Source organism: Scleropages formosus, chromosome 18, assembly GCF_900964775.1.
Source record: "Scleropages formosus chromosome 18, fSclFor1.1, whole genome shotgun sequence".
Classification (NCBI taxonomy): domain Eukaryota; kingdom Metazoa; phylum Chordata; class Actinopteri; order Osteoglossiformes; family Osteoglossidae; genus Scleropages; species Scleropages formosus.
The window spans coordinates 13449693-13476317 of record NC_041823.1 but is presented as its reverse complement, the minus strand read 5'-3'; the positions used below and the strand labels follow the sequence as shown (position 1 = coordinate 13476317).

At 40.0% G+C, this 26625-nt stretch overlaps 1 protein-coding gene across 1 annotated transcript in view; it reads left to right on the top strand.

Annotated features, from left to right (window-relative positions):
- The window catches only part of thsd7ab (thrombospondin, type I, domain containing 7Ab), a 91626-nt gene that overhangs the window by 31391 nt on the left and 33610 nt on the right, over positions 1–26625 (top strand). The window contains exons 3-6 of the mRNA XM_029260070.1: positions 14116–14968; positions 20760–21008; positions 23312–23493; positions 24971–25039. Of these exons, the coding sequence (XP_029115903.1) occupies positions 14116–14968; positions 20760–21008; positions 23312–23493; positions 24971–25039 (1353 nt within the window). The remainder of the gene's footprint in view (positions 1–14115; positions 14969–20759; positions 21009–23311; positions 23494–24970; positions 25040–26625) is intronic.

Below are 26625 nucleotides of genomic sequence, written 5' to 3'. Positions count from 1 at the left end.
ACATTATGGGATCTCTGTTGTACATTGAAGGCACAAAGTCAGAGGGATGTCTGATTATTTGGAAACCACACACACACACACATTTTCAGAACCGCATGTCCCATACGGGGTCACAGAGCCTACCCGGTAACACAGGGTGTAAGGCCAGAGGGGGAGGGGACACACCCAGGACAGGACGCCAGTCCGCCGCAAGGCACCCCAAGCGGGACTTGAACCCCAGACCCACTGGAGAGCAGGACTGTGGGCCAACCCACTGCACCACCACACCCCTCTATTTGGAAACCCGTTCTCCTTTAAATTTAACATTTAGTACAATACATTTATACTTGAGACAAAGTGACAAAGTCGCATTCAAGTTCAATTCAGTTCAATTCATTTTTTAGATCACTCTTGTCACCAGAGTGATTCAGAGTGCTGTGCAAGTTTGTACAAGTTTTCATTTTACTTCTAAAATGATATAGAAAATTCTCAGCTTAAGTAATAAATACTGATAATTGGAAAAATACTTATAGCCTACAAACGGTCTAAATGAATTACAGTTTAATGGTAACATAATCTAAATACCAATGGTCAGTGAATGCATCTGATCTCATTCAGATAAGAGTGTCATAAAAGTTATATTGGTTTGATATTTCACATTTATTAAACTACCTGGTACTTGGTAAAGAATGTAATGTCTATGGTTAATAATTTAAATTTATTAACATCAAAGACCCTAGGAAGAAGGAGGATTGTAAAGGCATGTTATTATCAAAAGGTGGATATGCTAAGAAGAAGTCCCACTTGTACAGAAAGTCCATAGATATGGTGAGGGGTATAATAACCAAGCAAATGTATAATAATAAACAAGAAATCATCTTCATTATTCCTTTTTGGATTTTGATTCATGCTGTCTGTGAAGAACTTGTACCTGGGACTGCACATCCCCTTTCCCATTAATTGAGAGAAATAAATGAACAACTGCACACATGAATATTGCAGTAAAAGGCATGCATTAATTTTCAGTATGGAAATTCAGTGGTTGATAGTGGCAAATTTTGGAGGTTTCCTTTAACTTTGTGAGTGAATCCTAATTAGCATGAAATAATAATCAAAGGGTTCTGGGGAGCTTTTCGAGCCGTGTTTTACAAGGAGGACATGGATCAAACAAGCGGGATGGGAGAGGAAAAGTGCAACATCTGCATATGGCTCTTCACCGCAGGAGGAGCAAGCTACAAACAAGGGCTGTGTCTTCCTCCTAGAGAGGAACATCTGATCTGGGTATTTGCCCATAGAATAATTGTTGTTTGCAGTCCTGATTTAAATAGAACTTACACACCACAACATATCCTTGCCTTTGTTACTAGAGAATGGATCATGGTGAGTAATTGTAGTATATCTAAACTTTTTAAAATTTGTTTGCTATAGGCACAATTTTTTGCAGTGAAAAAACATCCGATATTTACCTGAGGTCAATTACCTCTCAAAAGTCTACCCCCCAACCATCTTTTGTCAAGCCAAGCAGGTGATAAATCACTCACCGTCCTCACCCTATAGTGCTGCAGTTTTCCCATCTGGTCAATTACCAGATGAAGGACCCACAGGGAAGAAGCCAGGTGAGGGCAGAGGAGGGTTGGAGGGCATTTGAGGCCTAAGGGCGTAAAATCAGTTTATTAGCGCATTCTCGCCACTTTTATGCACTTCCACATTAGAAGAATCCCATATGCCACAATGATGAAAGCTATCACCAAATCACAAACATTAATAATCAACCAATACAGATCTGACAGATTCTCGAAGTGGTGAACATAATTTAGAACAGTGATGGAAAAGGTATTGCTGCTTATTGCTATAGGCAAAGAAATACAGTGTGTATGCAAATATGTGAAATTTCTTCTCAGTAGTTAAAATACGCCCAGGATCCAAATGCTTCAGGGAAATCAGTGCAAATATAAAACCAGAAACATTTTGGCAGGATACATTTTGTGCCAGTCATGTATGAATAACTGAACAAGTGAAATCAAGACACAGATTAAGTCTGTTTAGATAATTTACATTTTAAATACCTAATTTCATCGTTGCTTGCAATATAAAAAGGCATGTAATTCAGCCACTTAAAGGAATAAATGTAAAAAAAAAAAAAAGTCCAGTCAGGGATTAAGTTGTGTTTACACAGTCATGTTTGATAACTGGAAGGGCCCAGCCATTTCACACTTAAACAAAAATAATTAATTTCAGTTACAATTCCATCAGTGCGAATGAATCTATTCAGCTACATCACTGGTTCTTTTTTCTCCCGCTAGCGACTGAGAGATAATGGTGAAATTTTTAATATGTTTGCATAGACACTGAAATGATGATAATGATGGAAAGAAAGTTCATCCCACGTATTTGTTCTGGGTTTATGCTGGGAATGGATTCTGATGGCATCCTGGAGGGGAAGAAAACCGAACAATAATGCCAGCTGCGTAATCAGTGGGCTGCTTTGTGGAACGCATTTAGTTTCCGGGAGAGCGTTCGGGAGAAAAACTTGGCCGTGTGTTGTGGCTAGTAAATCAAGAGAAGTGTGAAAACATCTAGACTGATGGGAGAACACAACGGTAAGAGCTCGAGGCACTCAAACATCACGGCAGATTTAGTGACATGCTGGCCCTAATTTCTGGCTGCGCCGGGCCACTTGTCATTCAGAACTTGCGACATAACAGGCAGTTTAAAAGCAGCAAGAGAGAGAGGTGGCGAGAATGGGGCGATCTAATGTTTAGCTTTTGTGCGAACATTTCTTTAAATAAGCCTGAATTGAATAGAAGAGTTTCCAAGTACATCACAATGACCTTATATTCACCCTAGGATTTTACACTCAGAAAGATGAGATGTAGGTGTATGCACAGTTAAAATACTACTTTTCTTCTGGCTCACCGCATAGCTTTAACTGTTGCTTTAGGGTGTGTAGTGAACTTCCTGTCAGTTTCAAGGGGGAAAAATAGGAGCAACTAATTATTTTTAGAGACATTGCTCCAGAATTCCTTAATTAATTTCACTGCAATGCCCGGTAACTGATTACATTATCATTACGGTAGACTGATGTAAAGGTGGTTGTGTAGCCCCTGGTTCACCTTGCATACAAGGGCAAATTTTAAAAGGAAATGCTTAATATTCATATATTTCACATTGACTGCAACCTACCTAGAGTATTGTGAACATAAAGAGGCGTGTATCTGCCTCGACTTGTGTGTTTATATAGAGATGAGAAACAATAAGATCGAATATTTTCATCTACCATGGTTTGGACTTTTATATCATTGCAGTGTTTTCTGCTGCCCAGTGACACATGTTGATTGCTCTGACAGATCTGACATCTTTCCCAGAAACAAGCTGCTCCTCTGAACCCATGCCATGGCAAGGTCATAGCTCATCCAAACATAGCAGCAAATACGCAGATCCTGGTTTAGTGCTAATTTAGTGCCTCCTCCTAAATGGGGCTTCGTTAAACTGCCTGGGAAAGTCTGTTTATTTTTTTGAATGACACAATGTTCTGCTCCTGACATTTTGTATTGCAGAATTTGACATACGGATTCTTTTCACCATTAGACAGTAAACGTCACTATATTCCTACTGTCCAAGCCATATTACGGTTAAAGGTAATGTCTTTTCTACAGTAAAAATTAAAATTCATTATATTTGATTATTACCATATGGTGTTCAAAGTGGGCAAAGTCACCCAAAGCATCTTAGGTTCCGTACAGCACAGCTGGCTATTACTGAAACAGTGTGGAGTAGGTACCCTGTACAATGGTAAAGCACTTGTACCTGCAGTGACATGAGTCTCTGCGACTTTCTGCTGAAATCTCCAACAGTTACGCATAATGCATGTGCCATTACTCTACAACCATCTCGCAATTTATTCATAAATTCCAGGCAGGACACAGCAGAGGAAATGGAAAGCTGTGGTGAACCCCATTAGCTTCAGGCCTACTCTAAGAAAGCAAGGGTGCAAGTAACAAGGGAATGTGCATTAGAATAGTGCTGCTGCTGCTCCTGACAGGATCTTGTTCTGTCACTTGCCTGAATTTCCCCATTTGCTTCTGTATGAGCTTACCTGATGCACTGGCTCCTTATTTTCTGGACCCTTGGCTTACTTTGCTTTGGCAACAGTGCTGAGTAAAGGTGATTACTTTTTCTGGCCACTGATTTAAGTAGATTGAGGAAGCTGAAGGCTTTCTGTTGCTTCTCACATGTCCCATCCGTCCAGCAATATCCACTCACCACGTGCTACTTAACCATCTGCTGCAAGACAGTATTAAGCTTGCCAGTGCATCACACATGTCCCGAGACTTCAATTTTCCTGCAGCACACAGAGTGCTGCACCAGTTACACCAAGCTATGGTTTGACGTGATCCATGACCTAGACTCCTGAATGCAGGTATGTACACCATGCCACATGAATTTGACAATGACAGTTGGACGGATGAGTGAGAAGAGACTCAGAAGGGGGCATAACTTCCCTCCACATACGTACACCCCTGCTAATTCAAACAGGTGCTTGGATTGAAGTTCATTGAGTCCACTGAAACTGGAGTGAATCGGATGGCCCTTTAACTGTATGGTTTAGTCAAAAAATATCGGTGATATTAAAAATCTGGTCAAAGGCAAATTATTGCAGATACGTTGTAGCTTACCCTTGTTACACTGCTCAATGTCTTCCATCTCTATTAGTATGCTGCATGTCTTTATGAGTGGACTGGCACCATCTTTAGGTCACTGCATGTAAAGGGCTTATAAAAATGTGCATCTGCTGAAAAAACCTGGCCTCTGAATGAAGGATAATAAATCCATTCTGTGCTATCTGATGTTGCGTATTGGTAATGATGTTATAATCCAAAGTTTGTGGTTTGGTATTTTACCTGGTAGTAAGTTAGAGTTATTTGAAATTTTTTAATTATTATCATTATGTGAAAGTAATTACATTCTACTAGGCTGTCCTTTTCAATCCTCAAAAATGATGCGAGCAAGCATATTCCTGTCACGTCCACGCCCACAACTCAGCCGACAGCACCTGACTCTGGTCCAGCACCTGACTAACTGCTCACCCTTTAAAAGACCTTCCTCAGCTCCCATACCTTTGCAGAATCTCGTCAGAGACAACCGCCCTCTTTCGTGACGTCCAGTGCACACTCAACACTTGTTCTCTGTTCTCATCTTCCGGTTTTCATCCCTTCGCTTTGTTTCCTGACCATGTCCATGGATCTTTGTTCCAACGCCGACCAACCGACCGACCTTTCACTTTGTCCCCTGACCTTGTCCATGGATCCTCACTCTTACTCCGACCGCCGATCGACCGACCATTCGCCTCTCTCCGACTCCGAGAACTTGCCTTATCTCCTGAATCCAGACGAACGACTCTGCGCTTGGGGTCCTGCCGTCCCGGTTCTCTCCGCCCCGTACGACAGTTCTCATGCTCAGTATCATGCCAAAGTTGTACCATCAGAACAAATGTTACAGCAGCAGTGAATGAAATGAAGGCACAAAGTACCACGTAAAACTGCAGCAAGACCATTGAACCAGGCTACATACTGTACATCACATCAGCTGAACAGGCCTCGTACGAATTGAATAAAAATACAGTACTTTGGTTATAACTTCAACATACTATTACACACACACATTTTCAGAACCGCTTGTCCCATACAGGGTCACGGAGCCTACCCGGTAACACAGGGCGTAAGGCCAGAGGGGACACACCCAGGACGGGACGCCAGTCCGTTGCAAGGCACCCCAAGCGGGACTAGAACCCCAGACCCACTGGAGAGCAGAACCGTGGTCCAACCCACTGCGCCACTGTACCGCTGTGCAATGTACTATTATAATTTACATAATTATAAACAGGTTTGCAGTGATGATTTAGCAGGGGTACATTAGAAAGTACAGGTGGAATAAAATGCAAAATGTAAAGAACTAGTCAACAGTCATGAGTCTTACAGTTAAAAAGATTCAGCAGGAAGTCAGCAGGTATATCTGTCCAGCTCTTCTGCAGCAGTTTGCAGAGATGTAGGACACCTGTGTGTTACTTTATTTTGGCTCTCCTGTCCAGTTTGTCCCAAACAGGTATTGCTCAGGGTCCCCATTTATAGTCACAGTTTTGACTTGAACTTTATGTAGAATGCAGTGATACATACTGAAATTATCTTAGCGGATTTTCACTGGTGATGTGGTGTTCTTTCTGCATGAATGCTGCTGTACAGAGTGATATCTGTGCTTTACACTTACTCATTTTTAAGTAATCAAAACAGGGAGAGAGGCCAAAAAAGTCCTTAACTGACAGTATATGCTGTGCTTTGATGAAAAATCTCTTTGGGGATTAGAGCATACATTTTGTAGCAGCAAGGCACCGAAAATATATCCCAACAAATCACTTGCTTGGCTTAATCTCTTTATTTTTTAGCTGTCAAGGTAGCATACCTAAGCTCTGATTGCACAATGAAGGATTAGCTGGGAGGTATAAATACTCTTTTGACCTTTAGCCTGATCCATGACCCTACTGTTGATATATAGCATGGGAGTGGGGTGGTGGTGGCTGTGATATACCCTTTTTATCATATTTCATAAACTTGTTTTTTTTTGGTTTATATTTGTTCCCTATGGAAGATTGTCATCCATTTACAAACGGAACTCTTCCCCTTCTGTTCACTCTCCATAACTCTTGTTCTCTGCCCTTTACGTGACTGACAGATAATTAAATGATCATTATAAGATTGTGACAGGTGACAGGTAGGCCTGTGCATTTTATCATTTAAACAAATCCTCAGGATTCTTTCTGTCATTATTTTAATCATAAATTTCACTCAATGCTTTAAATGACAACGTACAGATTCCATCTAAGGCGCAGGAATGGGAAGTTTTCTTAGTGGGCGGATGCATGAAATACTCTCTATTACTGTTAAGAATCTTCTACTGAAGATCAGAGGGTGATGCATTGTGGGAAAGGTCTGTCAGAGCCCATAATCTAATCTCAGGCAGAGCTACTCAAGGGGTGGTGTATCCAATGGTATGATTGTGCTGTTTATCTCGTGGAAGCTGGTTATTAGGTGGTGGGCCCCACACAAACAGATCTGCAAAAATCCATATGCTAGTGCCTAAACAAACACACACACACACCACACACACACACACACACACACACACACACCTGCTTGAGGACATCCAACTGAAATTGTGGTTTATTTTGATAAAAATTAATTGAGAAAAGGGCTGCTGTGCCATCACAAACCAAAGATATGCTAATTTGACAAAATCTACATGATAATTATAAAACATGATGACTATACATCTCTGACTATAATTATCAAATCCTGCAGGATGAGCATTTCCCTCCGTAGTCACATATAGTTTTATTTGGCAGACTGATGCAGCCACTCAGTATCCTTGTATTTGTGAAGAGCTTTGGTATAGCCTCGCAGTGCTTTGCCCCCTCACTTGGAACACATTTCACCTTGTTTTCTGGACAAAGACAATAATTTAAAAGCTGCCTCCCCAGGCGTTTGCTGACTAATGCTTTTTATCTTAAGTGTAGGGTTTTTTTGTCCCCCAAAGAGTCTCTCCTTGGTGTTGGTAAAAGTGACCCTTCTCCCTCTGATCCACACATCCCTCAGGGAAGCCTCCACGGATGTGCTTCTCTAAAACTCAAAGCATGGGGCCTGTGTACATGTTACTACTGTAGATATCTGTAGTCTTATATTTAGTAGGAGAGTAGAATGTTATTTCTTAAGTATATATTTCATGATGTCATTGTGTACCAGTTCTAATATGACAAGTCAAACGCCTTCCTCCTTAAAATAGTGATCCTCCCATTATTTTCCTTTTGATATTATGAAGAATACTCTATGAGTCAGAAAACATGAAGAACGCCTTTGCCAACCTTAATAAGCAAAAGTAAAAATTCAATATAGCACAGCCACGTGCTTTGGTTTTTTTGGTACATACACCTTTAATTGAGAGTCCATACCTCAAGCAGAATCATAAAAGGTGTTCCAGAATAATGAAACTAAAGAGATTCTACTTTTCGGCTGCTGTTCTCCATTGAAGTCTAACTTTGTGAATGTGTGTATTGGATACATGTTTTATCTGGATTAATACACTGAAGCTGTATCTTCTGTATGCTTGCATGTAGGGATGTAATCTCATAAGGTGCCTAACAGTGTGTCTGTTCAAAAATCACGACGAGGGGTGTAGCCCTGGAAAAAGATGTGACAGGCAGTGAGATTATATAAATACATTCTCTTGCACCCAGGTTATTTTCAGCTGTGATTAGTGCATGCTGGAAATGTTTCTGCTTGCAGTATCTATTGAGACCAGTCATTTTTTAAAAAATATTATGGAGCTAGTTGTCCCTATTAACCTCTATAAGTACTAGAAACAGTACAGTATTTAATTCAATGTAGTGTATTTGTATAATATTCAGAATAATAAAATATTAAATCTGCCATAATGTTATCATCTCTAGGGACAGCTACCCTCAGCATTCTGTTGCTGCATTTTTTTAATCCTTGTGTCTCCTGGAGTAAAAAAAACATCTGCTGATTGTGTCTTTATACTGCTGGAGGGCTTGAACACAGTCCTTAGAGCTAAGTGGTATTGTGCTGATGGAACTGAGGGGTTGACATTGTTTATCCATGCCAGTGCTAGGGTTCTTGAGGTACAAATTCAGCATGTGTAATATTCCAGAAGTGGTGCCAGGCAAGCTGGACTAGAGATTCTTTATGTACAGGCCCTGCATGGGTGATATTTAATACCTGAGATAGACTGGATGATAACATATTGGACCACGAGTCCTTCTGGATGGGGACCAGTGTGGATGATAGACAAAACCTGGGGGAAGCTGGGTGATGACAAGCTTGGCACTCTTCTAAGTTCCATGCAGTAAAAAAAAAGTAAAAACACATCTAGAATTCCTTAATCCTGAAATAATACATAAATAAACAATAATTAAAAAACACAGTGCATACAAAGGTAGCATTGTGGTTTAGAGTCGTTGCCTATACTGTCTAATGTTCCATTTTACGGGAAAGCTGAAGCCTTTTAACGAACATTGTGTTGCTTCATAAATTGAACAAAGTCAACTTCAGCTCACTGGAAGCATTGCTTTTCACGTGTTGCCACCAGTAAGCCTTCAGGCACTGGCATACTGGAGTAATTACCTGGCACCCTCTCTCATGTGTCCTCCTCCTTTTGCCCAGAGCTTTATGATAAATGTAGAAACCATCTCAACAGGGCAGCCATTTCTGTCCATCTTCCATCACACAAATGCCACTGGACACAATATGTTGCACCAGCTGATCTCTTTCCTCATGTTTTTCCAGTATTTCTGTGAGTTAGTAAATGCAGGTAACTCGAACCCGGGGCTGTTTGTCAAAGCAGTGGATCAGACCCCTTTTTGTACAGCCTATAAGACTATTGTGGAAAACAAACAATGTTTTTTTCATTTTTTATTCAACAGATGGCTGGATTTGTGGCAACAATGCTTCAGACTTGCTGTTGCTCCCTTGAGCCCAGTGCTTAATTGGTTCAGTAAATACTTAATTACTTCAGTAAAGATCCTGCTCCAGAAATAGATTCAGTGTAAGAAATCTGAGGTGCTTGTGTCTTGCAATGTGTACATCAGTGAAAGAAGCAGCTACACAACTATCTAAAACCAAAGAAATTTTAGTTTTAATCTCTGATTAGTCACCTCTATCACTCATTTCCAGTTCTACAGGCAACTGGCATCCCTGCTCTTTTTGGTTTTTCTTGGAGAACACATTTTGGCCACCCCCCTGGTGTAGAGCATGAGCAGACTTTTAGAAATCTGCTGTTCCTGGTTCTTGAGCACACTGGCTGCATTACACAGTGCTCTAGGGGTGGTGAGCTCCAGGGCCCGAGGCCACTGTGGGATGATGGGGGATCATTGGGTTAAGAGGCACTTGTCTGAGCTGTACACAGGACTTTTCAAATGCACTGTGTAGAGTTCTCTCCTGAAAGGGTATTCTTTGCTTTGTATCATTGGCTGCTCAGGGTCACGTGAGAGTGGATCTCAGCTTTAGGAATCATTGCACTTGTGATGAATAGTTTGATCAGAATCTGTCTTAGCGATCTTGCCCAGGGGTCTTGTGCAGATGTGTCCTTTTGCATTGCTGGCTAATTTGCATTTTAACTTCTAAACATAACTGGCCACATATGGTTTAGCAGATCACTTCGTGCTTTGTCTTTGGAAATGCTTTCTCCTAAGAGTGTTATTTAAAGGAGAATAACTGACATTTCAAATGAATAAAGCTGCTGAAAATCACAAATCAGATAATGAAATCAAATTCACCAAAGAGGAATTTAAATTTCTAGGGGTTCGGGGGATAGTGACGTGGGGTTTATGTCCTTATCGCGACTGAACTAAAGGTTGATTATCTTGGAATACTTTGAAATTTACCAAGACTATTAAATGATTTGGGCCTCAATACTTTTCATTCTCTTAGACAAATTGGAAAATTCCATGTACACTCTGGATTTATAACAAATGCATCTAGATGATTTTGCAGAGGATGTCCATTTGGATGTAAAATTAGGGCACAGTGATGATCTTGATTCTGGGAGGACAACTGAAGGATAAGTAGATGTGAAAAATAATGAAGCCATTAATTTATGCTGCTTCTCTTTAAAGTTCAAGCCAGTGTTAGAATGACCTAGTATTATGCATGAATTTACACATATGTCTTATAGAGCTTTTATTTTCCACAAATACCAGTTCCGCAGGAGCGATAAGGTAAAATGGAGAATGGATGCAATTTATTTTTCTACACTTGTATTTGCACTCATCAAGCTTGAGAGGTCAGATGTGCTCAATTAAATGTGTCACTTGTTTGAAAAATTACAGCAAATTGTGTGGAAGTACATTGTGGAGCAGACCATGCACATATGTGAAATAAACAATACAAGTAAACAGTTTGAGTAAATTTGTTTGAAACTAGTTTTTTTAGGTATTCAGTCAACCATATTGACCAGGAAATCAGCTGCCATATCTTCCTAGTCCTTCTGCACCAATTCCCACAAATGTAGGCCAACTAAGCATTACTTTGCTTTTACTCTTCGGTCCAGTTTGTCCCATTTAAGTATTGCCAAAGTTGCCTGAGCTTTGGACAAGTACTATACCTGTACTGATCAAGATGCATTCGGCTTTGCCACTTTTTGCTTCTGACTGTAACATCAGGCCCCAACAATATGAAGGGTTGGTCAAATGTTATATGGAATAACAGTAAGAGGGGAAGTATAGGGTGAGTCTGCCAGGTCACATTAGTCAGGGACAGTTTCGTACTCACAGCAGAGGTCACAAGCCGAACCTGTATCCACAGCGAGTCATTGTATACCTCAGAAAACACACATGCTGTTGACTCCTTCGCTGACCTCTGTAGAAAATTGTGTTTGCATAAAGCCAGATGCCTGTTATAACTAAGTTATATTTATGCATGGCCCTTGAGGATCCAAGCCTAAGATGAGTTATGTTAATTGGCAAAATGAATCTGAATATGATCAGAGGATCTTCAAATATGATTGAGCTTATTTAAAGAACAAAATAATGAGAGGTAGAATGAAGGCACCGGTGCCAAGATGAGAGTGTTAAAACCCTCAAGGGCCATTGTATTGTGATAACACTGCATTAGTTTAACAATGTTCTACCTCTTGATTTTTTTAAATGCCAGCAGAAAAAGAAAATCTTTTCCCATTGCTTTCAAACCAAAAACCCAAATTGCCTCATTTTTTGAGATTATTTATTTTTTTGATATATATGGCAACCCATGCATGCAGGACTTCTTGCATTTTTTAGCAAGTGGGGTTCTCCGGTGTGTAACCAGAGGCTTTTTCCTGTGCAACACAAATGTCTTACAACAGATATTTTAAAGAGGTCAAGGGATACACTGCTTGGCGTGACTTGCTGGTGGGAAGCAAATGATAGTTCGCTGGCTTTCATAGTAAGGCGCCTAGCACAGATCTACAGGCTTGGCACCATAGGAGATAATGAAGGCGTGAAATAGAAATCGCATTATTGTTGATGCAATGGCTTTTGCATGGCTCTCATTTACTCTGACAAATGGCAGAGCGGATTAGCCCCAGGAAAACACTTTTTCCCCCTCTTTCTTGCATCAGCTATCACAGATGCTTCATCTCTGACAGCTATTAAGTAAACCACATAATCTAACGCATGAATAACAAGTGTTTCGACATATGCGTATGTCTCAGAAGGCTCAGGATGCCAGTCAAAAAGGAGAGTGCTGCATAGTTGCTGAGCGAAGATAAAAAACAAAAGAAAGGAAAAACTGCACCAAGTGTGTGAGGATTTATTTAGGGCTGGCAAGACCAAGAAGTTCATGGTTGGTGTTTCTGACCACAGAAGCTGGAGATGAATTAGAGCTCTGGGCCTGCGAACCAGAGGACAGGAGTCCAATCTAATTCCTAATTGCCTGAGATTGGACTTGTCTCTCTGGTAATGGGAACGCCTGACCCAGATGCAAATTATTTTCCAGCCTCACCAACACGAGTCCTATAAAAACTAGCTGATGCCTAAGTTGTATCATTATTACTGTTTTTTTTTTTCTGTGTTATCAATGCTTTACATCAATGTTTAACATAAGCAAATATCACAACAATGCTTTAATACTATGGAAGTTATATCATGCGGTGTTTATTATTTTTTACTCTTTTTTTGGAGCTGAATCTTACAATGAAACAACTTTGATAAATTATCTGTCCTAAGGGAATTATAGCAAGGCCTGCCTAAGTTCTTAGTAGCTGCTCATCCCAAGCAAATTTTGATTTGCAACTGTAGAATACAAATGATACTGACCCCTAGGAAATAGACCAACCAACCAACATAATCTAGAAGTTTCCATTTTCAAATCCCCAGAAGGACTCTGGTGTTATACCCTTGAACAAGGTGGTGAACTCATAAAAATAATGTCTGCAGAAAAATAAAAGCAAAGCAACAAAGTAATCCATCCATCCATCCATCCATCCATCCATCCATCCAATTTAAATAAATGCTAGTCATGAACAGGGTCATGGTCATCCGAAGCCTATCTTGGAATAACTGACGACCAAGCTGTGGAGAGGTACACTCTGAACAGGATGGCTGTCCATTGCAGGGTAGCATCAAAATACTATCAATAAGAAGATGATTAAAGTTTGAAAGTGGCAACACATGTATGACTTGATATGCCATGTGGTACTCGACATGACTGCCAGCAAACAGTACTTGGACCTGAAGCAGGTCCTGAGGGTTATGATGTTATTGATCACAGATCCTGCAGACAGAGTATAATTCAACCTTTCTACACCTCTATCCTGGCTTTCTGTAATCAATCCATACTCCCCCTTTTAAACCTGCAAACATGTTCCAGACTCCTATTAAAGCACTTATGCTGCCATTAAGTAGTACAGCCATCAGAGACAATTACGCAGTTATTGTGTTTGTGTGACAAATGGGTTACAATTGAGTAGGTGGCTTGTTTGTGGTCTAGGTTGCAGATACAGTTTCTCACAAGTAGTGATGATCAGGAATTGTGTTCATTTTTGCTTCCTTGAGGCGAATTTGCAGTGCATATTAAAGAGAGGCAATTTTGAATGTTCAGTTGCATTATTTTGTTTTATTATTGTGAATTTTTTTTCCAATCACATATGTTGAAGAAACTGCAGATGGCTAAACATCAAGAGAAATGATGGGAAAAGAAGAAAAAATTAATTTTGATGCTTGAAAAAAAAAGTTATTTAAAAAAAACACATAAAACACACCCATTTACAGACCTCATAGCTTCTTGGGTGTACCTGTACTGTTTGCATTATAAGGTTTTGCCAAGGCTACTTAAAAATGACAGCACTGGAATGCAGGTTACTTAATCTTGTTACGTTAAACATGTCCCTTAGCACCAATGTCAAATTTCATGCAAATTTCATGACTTTAAAGTAATAAATTCAGTAAGTGCCTTGAAGAGGTAACATACTGAGAATATGAATGTCAGTGAAAATATCTTTTCAGCTGCCTCGGGTCTCCTCAGTAAAGCAGGGGTGTAAAAATTCCCAGGCAGGAGCCCTCATCACATGACAGCCTTTCTCCTCTCTCTCCAGGGCCCTGGGGCCGCTGCATGGGCAACGAGTGCGGCCCTGGGGGTCGTCAGAGTCGGGCCGTGTGGTGCACCCATGTGGATGGCTGGACTACCCTGCCCACCAACTGTCCCCCAGCTGTGCGGCCTGACAACCAGCAGAGCTGCTTCCGTGTGTGTGACTGGCACCGGGAGCTGTATGACTGGCGGCTGGGCCAGTGGAGCCCATGTGTTCCTGTGGCTCTGCGCTCGGGTGGAGAGGTCCCACCTCCTGCGGCTCCTCCTCCTTCCTCTGTGTGCACTGGCAGAGAGGAGGGCATCCAGACACGGGAGGTGGCCTGCGTACGAACCTCTGACGGGGCCCCTGCGGATGATGCCATCTGCGAGTACTTTGAGCCGAGGCCCCGGCTGGAACAGGCCTGTCTCATCCCCTGCCCACGTGACTGCGTGGTCTCCCAGTTCTCCCCCTGGACCGGCTGCTCCAAGGCCTGTGGCATCGGCCTGCAGAACCGTGTGCGCAACGTGCTGGCGCCGCCGGCCTTCGGCGGCACGCCCTGCCCAAATCTGACAGACTTCCAGACGTGCCAACCTCGGGCCTGCGAGGGCCAGGAGGGCCTGTACAGCCTGAAGGTTGGGCCCTGGAGCCCTTGTGCACTCCTGCACTCGCGCTCCACTCGGCAGGCCAAGCGCAGGAGGAACAAGGAGAGGAATCGGGGCAAAGGTGGCCCCAGGGATCCAGACACACAGGAGCTCATTAAGAAGAAACGTAATCGTAACCGACAGAACCGGCAAGAAAGCCAGCTTTGGGACCTTCAGGTGGGCTACCAAAGCCGAGAGGTGACCTGCAACCACAGGAACGGCAGTCCTGTTGCGCTCAGGTGAGACCCAGTCTTGTCTGGAAACAAAAGGTAACAAGTGCAATTGCACCTCTCTGCAAATAATCTGCAGAAAAGGTAGTTAAACTGACCATCCGACAGCAGTGTAGAGACCATAACGGTTAGCTGAGTAGAATAGACAACTGGTGTTTGAAAAAATATGATCAACGTGAGGGAACAGCTATTACATTCGGTTCCAGACATGCGCAGACACGTAGTACTGTATGATGATGATGGAGGGGATCGTGATGGTATGTCACAGGTCCTGAGCTGTTCGCTCATGCGCAGTTTCTGTTGTGTTCTTTATTAGTGCCGTTCCTCCTGCATATTAGGTGGGATAGGACGAGGGAAGAAGAGTGGAGAAGGGGAGGAGATTAAAAATAAGGGTTTGAGTGTCATGTCAAAGAGCGCTGGGTAAAAATAATGAAGTTCTCATGTTTTGCTATGAACCACTTTGTGTCTCATCGGGAGTAAAGGCACCACAGGTTTGAGTCCAGTTCAGGGTGTGCAGAGTTTGCACGTCTTCCCTTTGTTCACAACCCGAATACAGCTGCAGAAGAAGGTAAATTTACATTTACATTTATTCATTTAGTTGATTCTTTTCTCCAAAGTGACTTACAATGTTGAGGTTACAATAATTACAGTTACAGTTCAGCCTTGCGACTTGCAACCTACCTGTATTGCCTCCACTCCGTTCCGATCCCGCAGCCCTTTCCTAGTCCCGTCTCCCCCTCCTTAATCTCTGTAGCTCCTTATGATTATCAACTTTTTGCCTCAACACCGACCTTGCCTTTTGGATTATCCCTTGACCGACATTTGCACCTCAGAGACCTCTTGCCTGCTCTTTGACATCGTTTCCCGGATTTCCTTGAATAAAGCCCCTATTCCGCTCCGCACTTGGGTCCGCCACTTCCATCCAGAACCGGCCATGACAACAATTAATATACCCATTTATACAGCTGTACCTTGTTATTGTAATGTGAATAATTGTAACTACAAGGTAAAGCAGTTCCATGCGAACCATACGACTGGCCACCGATTTGAATTTGACTTGATAGTACTTAAATTTTTCTTCACAAAAATATCTCCTATAATCCCGTACCTTTGCAGTACTTAGAGCAGTTCCAGGCTGTTCTGAGGATTTCCTTTCTTTTTGTCAGAAAGTAGCAGGGTGAAGGAGGTGGTCTTGGCTCTTTCCCTGGCTGTCTTTCTGTCAAGGCCGTAGTGTGCCTCCACAATTTTATATTCAGCATTACAGTGCCGTGATTAAATTAAATTCTTTGTGTACACTCTATAAAAGGTGTAGTATTTCAATATTTTTTGGTCACAACTGAAAAAGTTAAATTTTTCATCATTTATAATATCACTATACAATGAGGTAAAAGGAAGCATACAACTAGCAACTGAAATAGCATTTTTTGATGTAAAGGACTGTAGGGAAAATGTCATTGATAAGGGTCTTAGAAAAAAATCTTTATGTATATGTTATTTCTATGTTGCATCAGTACTTTTCACATTTAATCAATTATATAGCAAATCTATTCATTATTTTTTGCTCCTGGTACGAAATTTTCAGCAGTGGCAGAAATCTAATATTTCAAAGGAAGTATGAAAACAACTCACAAACCCAAAGGAACATAAATATTAATCTTGTGACATGTTTATTTCTGGTTTGAAATATTCATGGTTGTTTTGCCATTTGGAAAAAAAAAAAAATTGGAGCAAACTTTCCTCTGAACTGAAAGTTTATCCAATAGCCTTCGGAAAATGTTTATTATATTTGATGCTAAGGTGTCTTTTTCCTGCATGCAATTACAAATTGTTTTCCGTGTTCTGTATTTATTTGATACATTTTTCTATTTTATGTTTCTTTGTATTTCTTTAGTACTAGGCAAGGAGTAGGTGAACCACTACTGCAAAGCATTTTAAATATAGAAATTATATCTTGACAATGTCCCGAGTTTTGTTATTCTGCATGCATTTTTAATTTCTCAGGTGAAAATTCTTGAACAGTTTATTAGCAAATTAACAAGGAACACTAGAGTATCAGTTTGTCAGAATTGCTAAGTTATTTATGCTTGTTTCCTCACTCAGTATTTTACAAATTGACTGATACAGCTATGTAGGTCAGATGTTTACTATGATAGTTTAGGCATTATGTTAATGTATTACAAATGACAAACAAATAAAATATATTTTTATATGCTAAAGATGAAGTTCAAAGGAAACTAGGTGAATGTACAGAATCAACAGTATCAGGATATTTACCAGCAATTCTGTCTTAACCCATCATTTAACTAAGTATGCCGTATTTGAGATGATCTGTTTGCTTCTATTTAAATTCTTTTTTATCATGTTGACTAAGCAAAGATTACACAGTGCATGGTTACTAATGCACCACAGTCGTAGAACCACATACCAGGATTTGACAGCCAATTGGAACCAGAAGTCTGTTTTTGTTTGTACGTCTATAGTTACTTTTCACAATTAAGCGAAAATTGCTTAAATTATAATATAATATAATATAATATAATGTAGCTTAATTTTACTATTACTTAATGTAATTAAAAGATAATAAAATAAACTGGCATCCTGTTGATACCATACCGTCTCTCATCTTGTGTTTCCACGATACAGGAAAACTGACCCTGCACTGTCTGAGGTGTTGATGAAAACAGAATACATAGTAATCTTTCTGAAAATTTTCAGTTAGTTTTAGCGTTATCTTATGTTGTTTAACACAGCCTAACCAGTGAATAAACAAAAGATAAAGCTGTATTATTAAGATTTTATACATTGTGAACTAGTGGGTAGACTTAAAAACAATTTCAAGTTACAAACTGACTTCCAGTCCCAACTGTGTTAGTGAACACGTGCATCTTCATTTTTTGATTCATTGTTTGGTATTCACCCTGAATTGCTCCAGTAAAGTTTACCCAAATGCATAAATGGGTAAATCACTGCAAATTACTTTTGAGAAAAGCATTAGGTAAATGAATAAATGCAGATCCTGATTTCCCATTCAATGCACGCAAGCTAAGTGGGGGTGCGGTGGCGCAGTGGGTTGGACCGCAGTCCTGCTCTCCGGTGGGTCTGGGGTTCGAGTCCCGCTTGGGGTGCCTTGTGACGGACTGGCGTCCCGTCCTGGGTGTGTCCTCTCCCCCTCCGGCCTTATGCCCTGTGTTGCCGGGTTAGGCTCCGGTTCCCCGTGACCCTGTATGGGACGAGCGGTTCTGAAAATGTGTGTGTGTGTGTGTGCACGCAAGCTTAAGGGGCATATAAAAAACATTAGTCAGATGAATGAAGACTAACAGGTGGGGAATCAACTGAGAGTAGGATAGAAAGATACAGAGATGATTACCAATAATGATTTATTGGTAATGTTTGGGATTTTCAAGGGAACTGAAAATCATGCATAAAATCAGTGCAGGGTTTCTAAAAGAAATATGATGTGGCTATAGAGGAGGACCTGGTCAGGATTCTAGCTCTTGAATTTTGAACATACTGGAGCTTATTTAAGGTGGATTTTGAGACTCCATTATGGGTATATTACAATATTCAGTTCCGGAGAAGAATGCGTTGACCTGCTTTTCGGTAACAGAAAAGGTCATCCTGAGATGCAGTCTGGGAATGCTTTTCAGGTGAATGAAAGGTTTTAAGAATGTTCTGCACATTGTATTAACCTCATGCTTTTCTCTAAAGCAACTTAAAATTATTTACCTGTTTATACAATTGGATTATTTTACTAGAGCAACTTTTAAGGTAAGTACCTTACACAAAGGTACAGTTGGAAGTGGGATTCAAATCTGCAACCTAACCACTATACTACTAGCATCAAACAGAGTTTTGTTTCATAGGATATTAATAGATATTTTGTATTTCCTATATAAAAAAAGAAAAAATAATGAATTCTTGAGTCAGTTATGGTTCACCTATTTTTTCACCATACATGCAAAATTCCTGCCTTTTCTTTTAAACATGGAAAATTATGAAAAGTTCAATCCTAATAACAATCAGAACTGCTCTAACTTTGAAGCTTAAGACCCATGTATTCAGTTGCTTACACTTATGTGTTTCTAATGAATTGTTGATTCTAATAGTGTTCAGCTCTCTGGGTGAATGAGTGTGTGCCCCATGAAAGAGTTTTTTGTACCCTGTCTCACATCCCATGCATCTGAGATAGGCATTACAACTATGATCCTTCATTGGACTACTGGTTGGTGGATTCTTTTATTCTTTAATTGTTTTAATTTTCAAAAATATTGTTTCATTCTTCTATTCTTTTATGGTAATTTTTAAAATGCTCTTATATTGTAAATTTATTTGCTTTAAATTTGTAACTCATGCATCTTTCTTCTTTATTGTAAAGAGCTTTGAGAAGCTGATTTTAAATGTGTTTTATAACATGAAGATTACTATTATGATTCTCACACTGCCTAATGAGGCAGTTTTTGTAAAACAATTATTGTCATCACAAATGGTCGTAGGCCATCTCTGCTGAGCATTTTAAGTATTATTTGCAATAGATGAATAGAAATCACAGGAATAAAGTGTGTTCCCACAAACTGCTTTTATTGGTAGCGAAGAGCACCCAAACAAAGTAGGAATTGGAGACCAGATTAATTCAGCCCATTTCCAATGTTTGCAGCTTCTATCTGGTGTTTTTCAGTAATCAGTAACAAGATGACAAACATTGCACATATTTATAGAATGAATTGGTCAACACTCGGCATTAAATATATGCTTGTGGTGATAAACATTTTTCTTATGTAAAATTATATTTTTAGTTAATATATCAAGTTCCAGTATGGGGGCGCGGTGGTGCAGTGGGTTGGACCGGGTCCTGCTCTCCAGTGGGTCTGGGGTTCGAGTCCCGCTTGTGGTGCCTTGCGACGGACTGGCGTCCCGTCCTGGGTGTGTCCCCTCCCCCTCCGGCCTTACGCCCTGTGTTGCCGGGTTAGGCTCCGGTTCCCCGCGACCCCGTATGGGACAAGCGGTTCAGAAAATGTGTGTGTGTGTGTGTGTGTGTGTATATATATCAAGTTCCAAAACTTTTACAGAACCCATCCAGTGAAAAAATAGTGGTATGTCCTCATTGTTATGATTTTTGGTTGTGTAGATAACAAAGGAAACTGAAAGTGGCCAGATGCTAACAAATGTTGCATGCGCCTATATGATGAATTGTCAGCATTGGAATGGATATTGTGGAGATTATTTGAATAAATTGAGGGAGGTCTTTGTTATTAAGACATCTTTAATATTTATGTAGTGACTGGATTCACAAACAAATTGAGTTTCAAGCATACTTCTAGTCCCAGAAGTTCAGGTCCCAGTGTACACATTTCACAGAATATGCATGGTGGTGCACTAAGTTCCTCATGGCTCCAAGGCTTTGAGTATGCATGTAGGATCCAGCTTATTCTGTCTGGAGTTTGCATGTTCTTACAATGTTTATGTGGGTTTCTTCTGGGTACCCCTATTTCCTCCCATAGTCCACAGGCACAGGTTTCAGGTGATTAATTGCCATTGGTGTGTTTATGTAAATGTGTGTGTGAGCTCCCTGTAATTCTTTCCAGGGTCACATTTTATGATTCCGGGTTAGACTTCAAACCACTTTGACCCTGCACTGGTCAAGTGGTTTTGATAATGCGCGAATGGACTGATATTTTGAGAGAGTGACATATCTGAACTTGGACTGACATGTAAATTCTAGATAAGAAATGTAAACATGTAATGTTTTCTTGGCTGACTTGTCTATTGATTTATCATTTATCGATTCCTCTCCCTGTCCCAGCCTCTGTCGGCAGGAGGACCTTCCTGTGACCTTTCAGTCATGCATCATGCCCAGGGACTGTGTCGTGAACGAGTGGTCTGCCTGGGGTCCCTGCTCTAAGGACTGCTATGACCCCAACACCCCTGAGGGTGTCCGGTCCCGGATCAGGCAGGTGCAGCTGCTCCCTGTGGGGGGAGGTACTGTGTGTCCCTCCCTGGAGGAGTCTGAGCCCTGCTCCCCTAAAGCAGACGAGGTCCCACCCTGTCCAACGTAAGTGTGACTGACTGAAAAGTCACCGAGTCTCAGTGTGGTTTGACGTTGTGCCTGAATTTAATCTGAACGATAATACTAAAGTGAAACCAGATCCATTTTAAAGGTTTAAGTTAATACTGCCATGTTGTCTGTGCAAATGAAAATTTGTTTCCTGGTGTTCATATTGAGAGCAAAAGGTGTGACTTACAATGAATCTAGATGTAAATGTAACAGACAAAAATAACCAAATAACGAAACTAAATTTTGTTTCGTCTGAGGGCGTGTTTGTTTGCATTTTAAAATGATAATATCATAAATGCACTGCTGTATATGTTCAGTTGTATTGCTTGAGTGATTGACAAACACGCAGGAGGCTGGACTTAGCAACTCATGGAGGGCGATGGCATATGGGAAGGATATTGAGACGAATTGGGCCAGGATTTGGCCTGACTCCAGATTGAGGGCATTGACAAATGGAGTGAGTCTGAGACGAAGTCAGGGCCTGTTCTAATCAGATCCCATGCAGATGGTTGCTATTGACACACCATCGTTTAGCTGCTCTGCCTCTGAATGTTTCCCCGTAAACACATGCTGGTTTGCACCCGTTCCTAGTAAGCAATTCTACTGGAGGAATGGTGTCATCTGTTATTGATTCCTGGGAAGACCCTACTGTCTTTTTTTAATATATATTTTTGCCTTAGGTTCTTCAGAAAATATGAACCCTTACTAATGATTTCATGGAGCAGCGTGAAGGCCGATGTTCTGCCTTAAAATATCTACACTCTGCTGCTGTTAATTCAGTTAAATTCAGTTTATTTTTATAGGGTGCTTTTCTCAACAAGGTGACATAGAGCCCTGAACAATAGAACAAATATGGCTGACACATGCAGTAAGGGACAATAAAAAGAAAACAAAGACTTATTTTGTCTTTTTGATAAAGAAGGAAGTTTTGCTAATGTATTGTTTTGAAAAAACGGAAACTGAGGAAAGGAAATAAAAAGCTCCCAGGTCAAGAAATTCGGAGAAAAATAAAACTTGCTGCCCCCTGCCCCCCCCGGATAGTTTTCGTGTATTGCAGTAGGTTGGTATGGAGTGTTTAAAAGATTTTCTGTTCAAAAAAGCTGTAGCAAACGAGTTCAGATGTGGTATTTGTCTGTATATCTGTATACACTGTATATCCTTTAATAACTTGTTATTTGATTTCCCAGTAGTTGGTTTTTCATGTATCTGGTCCACATTTACTAATACTGCTTATTATTAATCAGGCTGGATTTTTATGTATTTGTTTGCGACATGAGTCTGGATCCTGAAATTCGGTCTAGTGCAACAAACTGAGACTGACTGCGAGAAACACTGTATGAGTCAGTGCATTAAATTTATATTATTCTTTTATTTAAATGTGCTATATATCCTTTGTTTTCCTCAAGCCAGTCCACGCACACTATGAGGGTTAATTTACTTTATGTAATCATCATTATTTTTTAAAATGTATTTTTTATAATTCTTCATGAAACCTGAAAAAAACTTACTCTTACCCCGTAGACCCAGAAAATCTAAAAACAAAACAATAAAATAACATGTAACTATTTTTTGCATTACTTTATAAAGTAGAAAAAAGAACATAAATATAATGAAACAAAAAGAAAATTGCTTTTACCGCTATTCCAAATCTAGACATATGTAAAAAACTCTCAGGTGTTAGAATGGTAAGGAAGTTTTTACATGAGGGATTGCTACTTGAAATGGATGCATGATTTAAAGAAATGCCTGTAAAAAAGGCATGATTAAAGAAAAGCTCACCAGACAAGCATACACTTAAAAAAAAGCTTGGCAGAATGCTGTTATTAATTTAAATAAATTCTATTTAAATTTGTTGCACAACTTTTTCCTTATGACACTAGACATTATTTAGAGAGATTTTGTAGTAAACTTATGATGCCTTGGGGATGAACGTGAATATTTCCAATGGAATATAATGGAATAAGTAATTCCATTATCCAGTTTTGATATTCGGTCCTTTTTCAGGAGCAAATTAGGACCTGCTAATGAAGGATAACTGCACTGTGTATATAATATGCAATGAAGCCATTTTAGCAGTGAAATTGTGCCCTAGGTAGTGGATTGTTTCATATTTCACTGAATCTAACAGATGTTCTCTAGTGCCATTATTTCAATGAATCACACTACTTTAAAAAATCCTCAAAAGATTTTTAGAATTTAGAATTTGCTCTCTAGAAATATTCCCTGAAGTGAACCTGTGCTTGTTGTCGTTGCACTGTGTGAAATCAGCACTTGAACACATTTGTCTGCTTCCATCCTAGTTACGGCTGGAAGACCACTGAATGGAGCGAATGTCGAGTGGATGTGCTACTAAGCCAGCAGGACAGGCGCCGTAGCAACCAGACAGGCCTCTGTGGAGGTGGGGTGCAGAGCAGGGAGGTCTACTGTGTCCAGACCAATGCTGACCTGCTCACATACCTCAGCAATCTCAAGGACAAAGAAGGTAACCTGGCCCATGCTCTGTAGTTACCGTCAGGTCTCTAAGTGCTCCTGGATTTATCCCATGACCAGCCAGAACTGAAGCTGGAATGGGTTTTTTCCTCTTAGCAATGAGAATATAAGTCTCATAAATTTTCATCATCGTCCAGTAATGGTTATCACACTAAGTGCACTCTATGTTTCAATACCTTTTATTCTTAATTAGGAAAATCAACACATTAATTTCACTACTCAAATGAATAAAATAACAATGATGTGAATGGATCACTGAGATACACTAGATGCTTTGTCAAACGTTTATTAAACAGTCAAACTGGTTGCTTATTAATGCATTTGGCTGTGAGAAAAGAGATAATGAAGTGGAATGTAGAATAAATTCAACAGAATTCATCTTAAACGCTTGGGGGGAAAACAAAACAAGTATAGAACAAGGCACAGAAAAAAAACTATTTTTTCGTGAGAAAAATGCTTCCTAAGTTCATTGTGTTTTAATGTGTCTATATTTTAATCTATAGTTAATGCTGATTTTAATCCATTTCAAAATGATGAATAGTATCAAATCAAATGGTGTATTTACTATATATATTTCTTTCTGTGTAACAGACTTTTGTGATGTCATGCATGCTGTGCTGAAGTACATGCTGAAAGTTATAGGTGCTTTTTAATATTTGGAAGGACCTAAGCAAATGCATTTGAATGCCACCTTTCTCACGATGAAAGCAGGGAAGTAACTGGGCATGAGTTGAAGGTTTTTAGGAATAAAACACAACTAGTTATGCCCTGTATTCTCTGCTCTATATGTCCAGTAAACTGGACTGGCTCAGCTTATTAACATTTGAGACACTGCGAAGAATTAGCTGAAATCTCTGCAGCTCCCTGTTGTATGTGTGTTGTATGAAGAAGTTCTAAGGACTTGGCGTCAATGGTCAACACAGTATTTCTAGGCAAACAGACCATGAACAAGTGTCTTGTATTGGAGAACATTATGAAATGTGCTGCAGCAATCTGGAGGCAGCCCGGGGGCCGAGCGATTATTGCTGGCGACAAGAAGCCCTTCTTATCGGCCCTCGACAGTAATGCCGCTGCTCTGTCAGGAGGTAATCTTCACAGACCGCCGCTGAGAGGCCTTATTAACATGTACAGCAGACCCTATGCACATACGTAAGCACTGGAAGAGGAGGCACAGACTTTGAAGGGCTTTGTGAGTAAGCGTTCGGCTTCATGCTGGAGAGGAGGAGGGGGTTTCCTCAGCTGTGAACAGAGGGTGGCAGGAAAAACTTCATAGAGGCTTCATAATGTAAGGCCAGAAATGAGTGTGAGAAAATATAGCCTTTAGTCTTTTAGCCTTATATAGTCTTTGAAATTGTGACATACCATTATTCATCAACTTGACTATTTTCTTTGTTTTTAAAATATATTTTTGTTCCTTTTTGCCCCCCAATTTCTGTAAAACTAATAGCAGTATTTGCATGTTATTATAGGAGATCAGTCTCAAGGAAAGCAGAAGCCTAGCACTCCCCCATTGCTTTCCATCACGTTTGAGATTACAGGTACGTGATGCAATCAGGGTCATTGAATGTCACCCCACTTTATTCATTCCACCGTGCCTTATTATTATTTGACTGTTAAACCTGAAAAATTACTTGGACTTTTACAAATGTATAGAGCTAGATATTTTAGTGAAGCACTTCAGGTTTAGAACCACCAGGGTACATCAACAGAACATTTTGCGCAGTTGGTAAGCCTAGAGTTAAAAATTATTACTCGCAACAGCTGTGCTACCTGCTGCTCAATTATGTCAGTAATGGAAAAAAAAGATACTAGGTATCAGAATCCATTTCATTCTAATTCTTTAATTTCAGAATTGTAGGGAGCACCTTGAATTAAAATCCTCTAAATCTTCTATTTTATTTTAAGACCTCTTTCTTATGAGGTCCTTCAGATACCATAACATTACAGTTTCCATCCCTGGTTTTCACTCTTTACGAGATGAACAGGAATTTGTTTCAACCCCAAAGGACTCTGCTGTACTTAATTAAAGCAATATTTGAGTTTATTGAAACTGAAATATGAAAATCCATGTGGTACTCACTGTATATGTAAGCCATCAGGAAATTTTGAATCAAAGTATTAAAAAAAGGCTTAACTGTCTGTTGAAGCATAAACTGAAGCAAAGGTCTACAAGCTTATTCACAATGTGGATCACTAGGATGTATAGGAGTATAACATTACAATTCCAAAAAAGTTTGGGAAAATGACTTCTGTCAGATGTCTGGAATTTGACCAAAGAATACAGAGGACCTGAGCTTAGTGAGGCATAGGGTTTGAAGAAATCCGTGGTGATTTTGCAAGGAATGCCTACTTGAACATTTAAGATTGCTGTCAGTGCTGGAAAGTGACAGCTGAGGACTTGTGACGAGAGGGACACAGACGTTCAAGTCAAAGCAGGGATTTTTTCTCGTCTTTCTTTTCTCTTTGTTTCTGTTCCCATCTCTACCTTCAGCCTCTCCTCCCACTCCTTACCCCGTCCTTCACAGTCCTCCAGTATGCAGAACCCAAAAATAGTCCATGGTCTCTAATTCACTATACAGTATAAATATTCATTACTCATACTGCAATGATGCATGAATAAAATCTTACTAAATGCAGGTAGACATAGCTGCATACATATTCAAAAGGATGGTATTTGAGGAAGACAGTGCTTGGTCTTTATAGACACAAATTTTGACAATTTTTTGATTTCTCTAAATGGTTTTTGACTTGCATGTAAAAATACACAAAATACATATTTGAAAGAATGCATGCATAGATACATATGAGAACACTCAAAAGGCTAAGCCTACCCTTCTGGATATCAGTATTTGTGTGAATGTATATAGTATGTTTCTGAAAGAAATTCTAATAGCAGCTGTGAACATTCTGAGGAAAACTGGCTCAGCGTATGGTTTTGCCCTATATCTGCATGAATTTGATAAAATGCAAGAAATGGATTCAGATATTGATTCTTAGCTTTCTTTTTCGCTTTTACTGTTAAATGTATATTAGTAAGAGCAGCAGGATATACATGCACTACTTCTGGAGTATACAGAACCATTATAGTGTTTTCTCACTTTCTAAAGTCTGAAAAATGTTGACT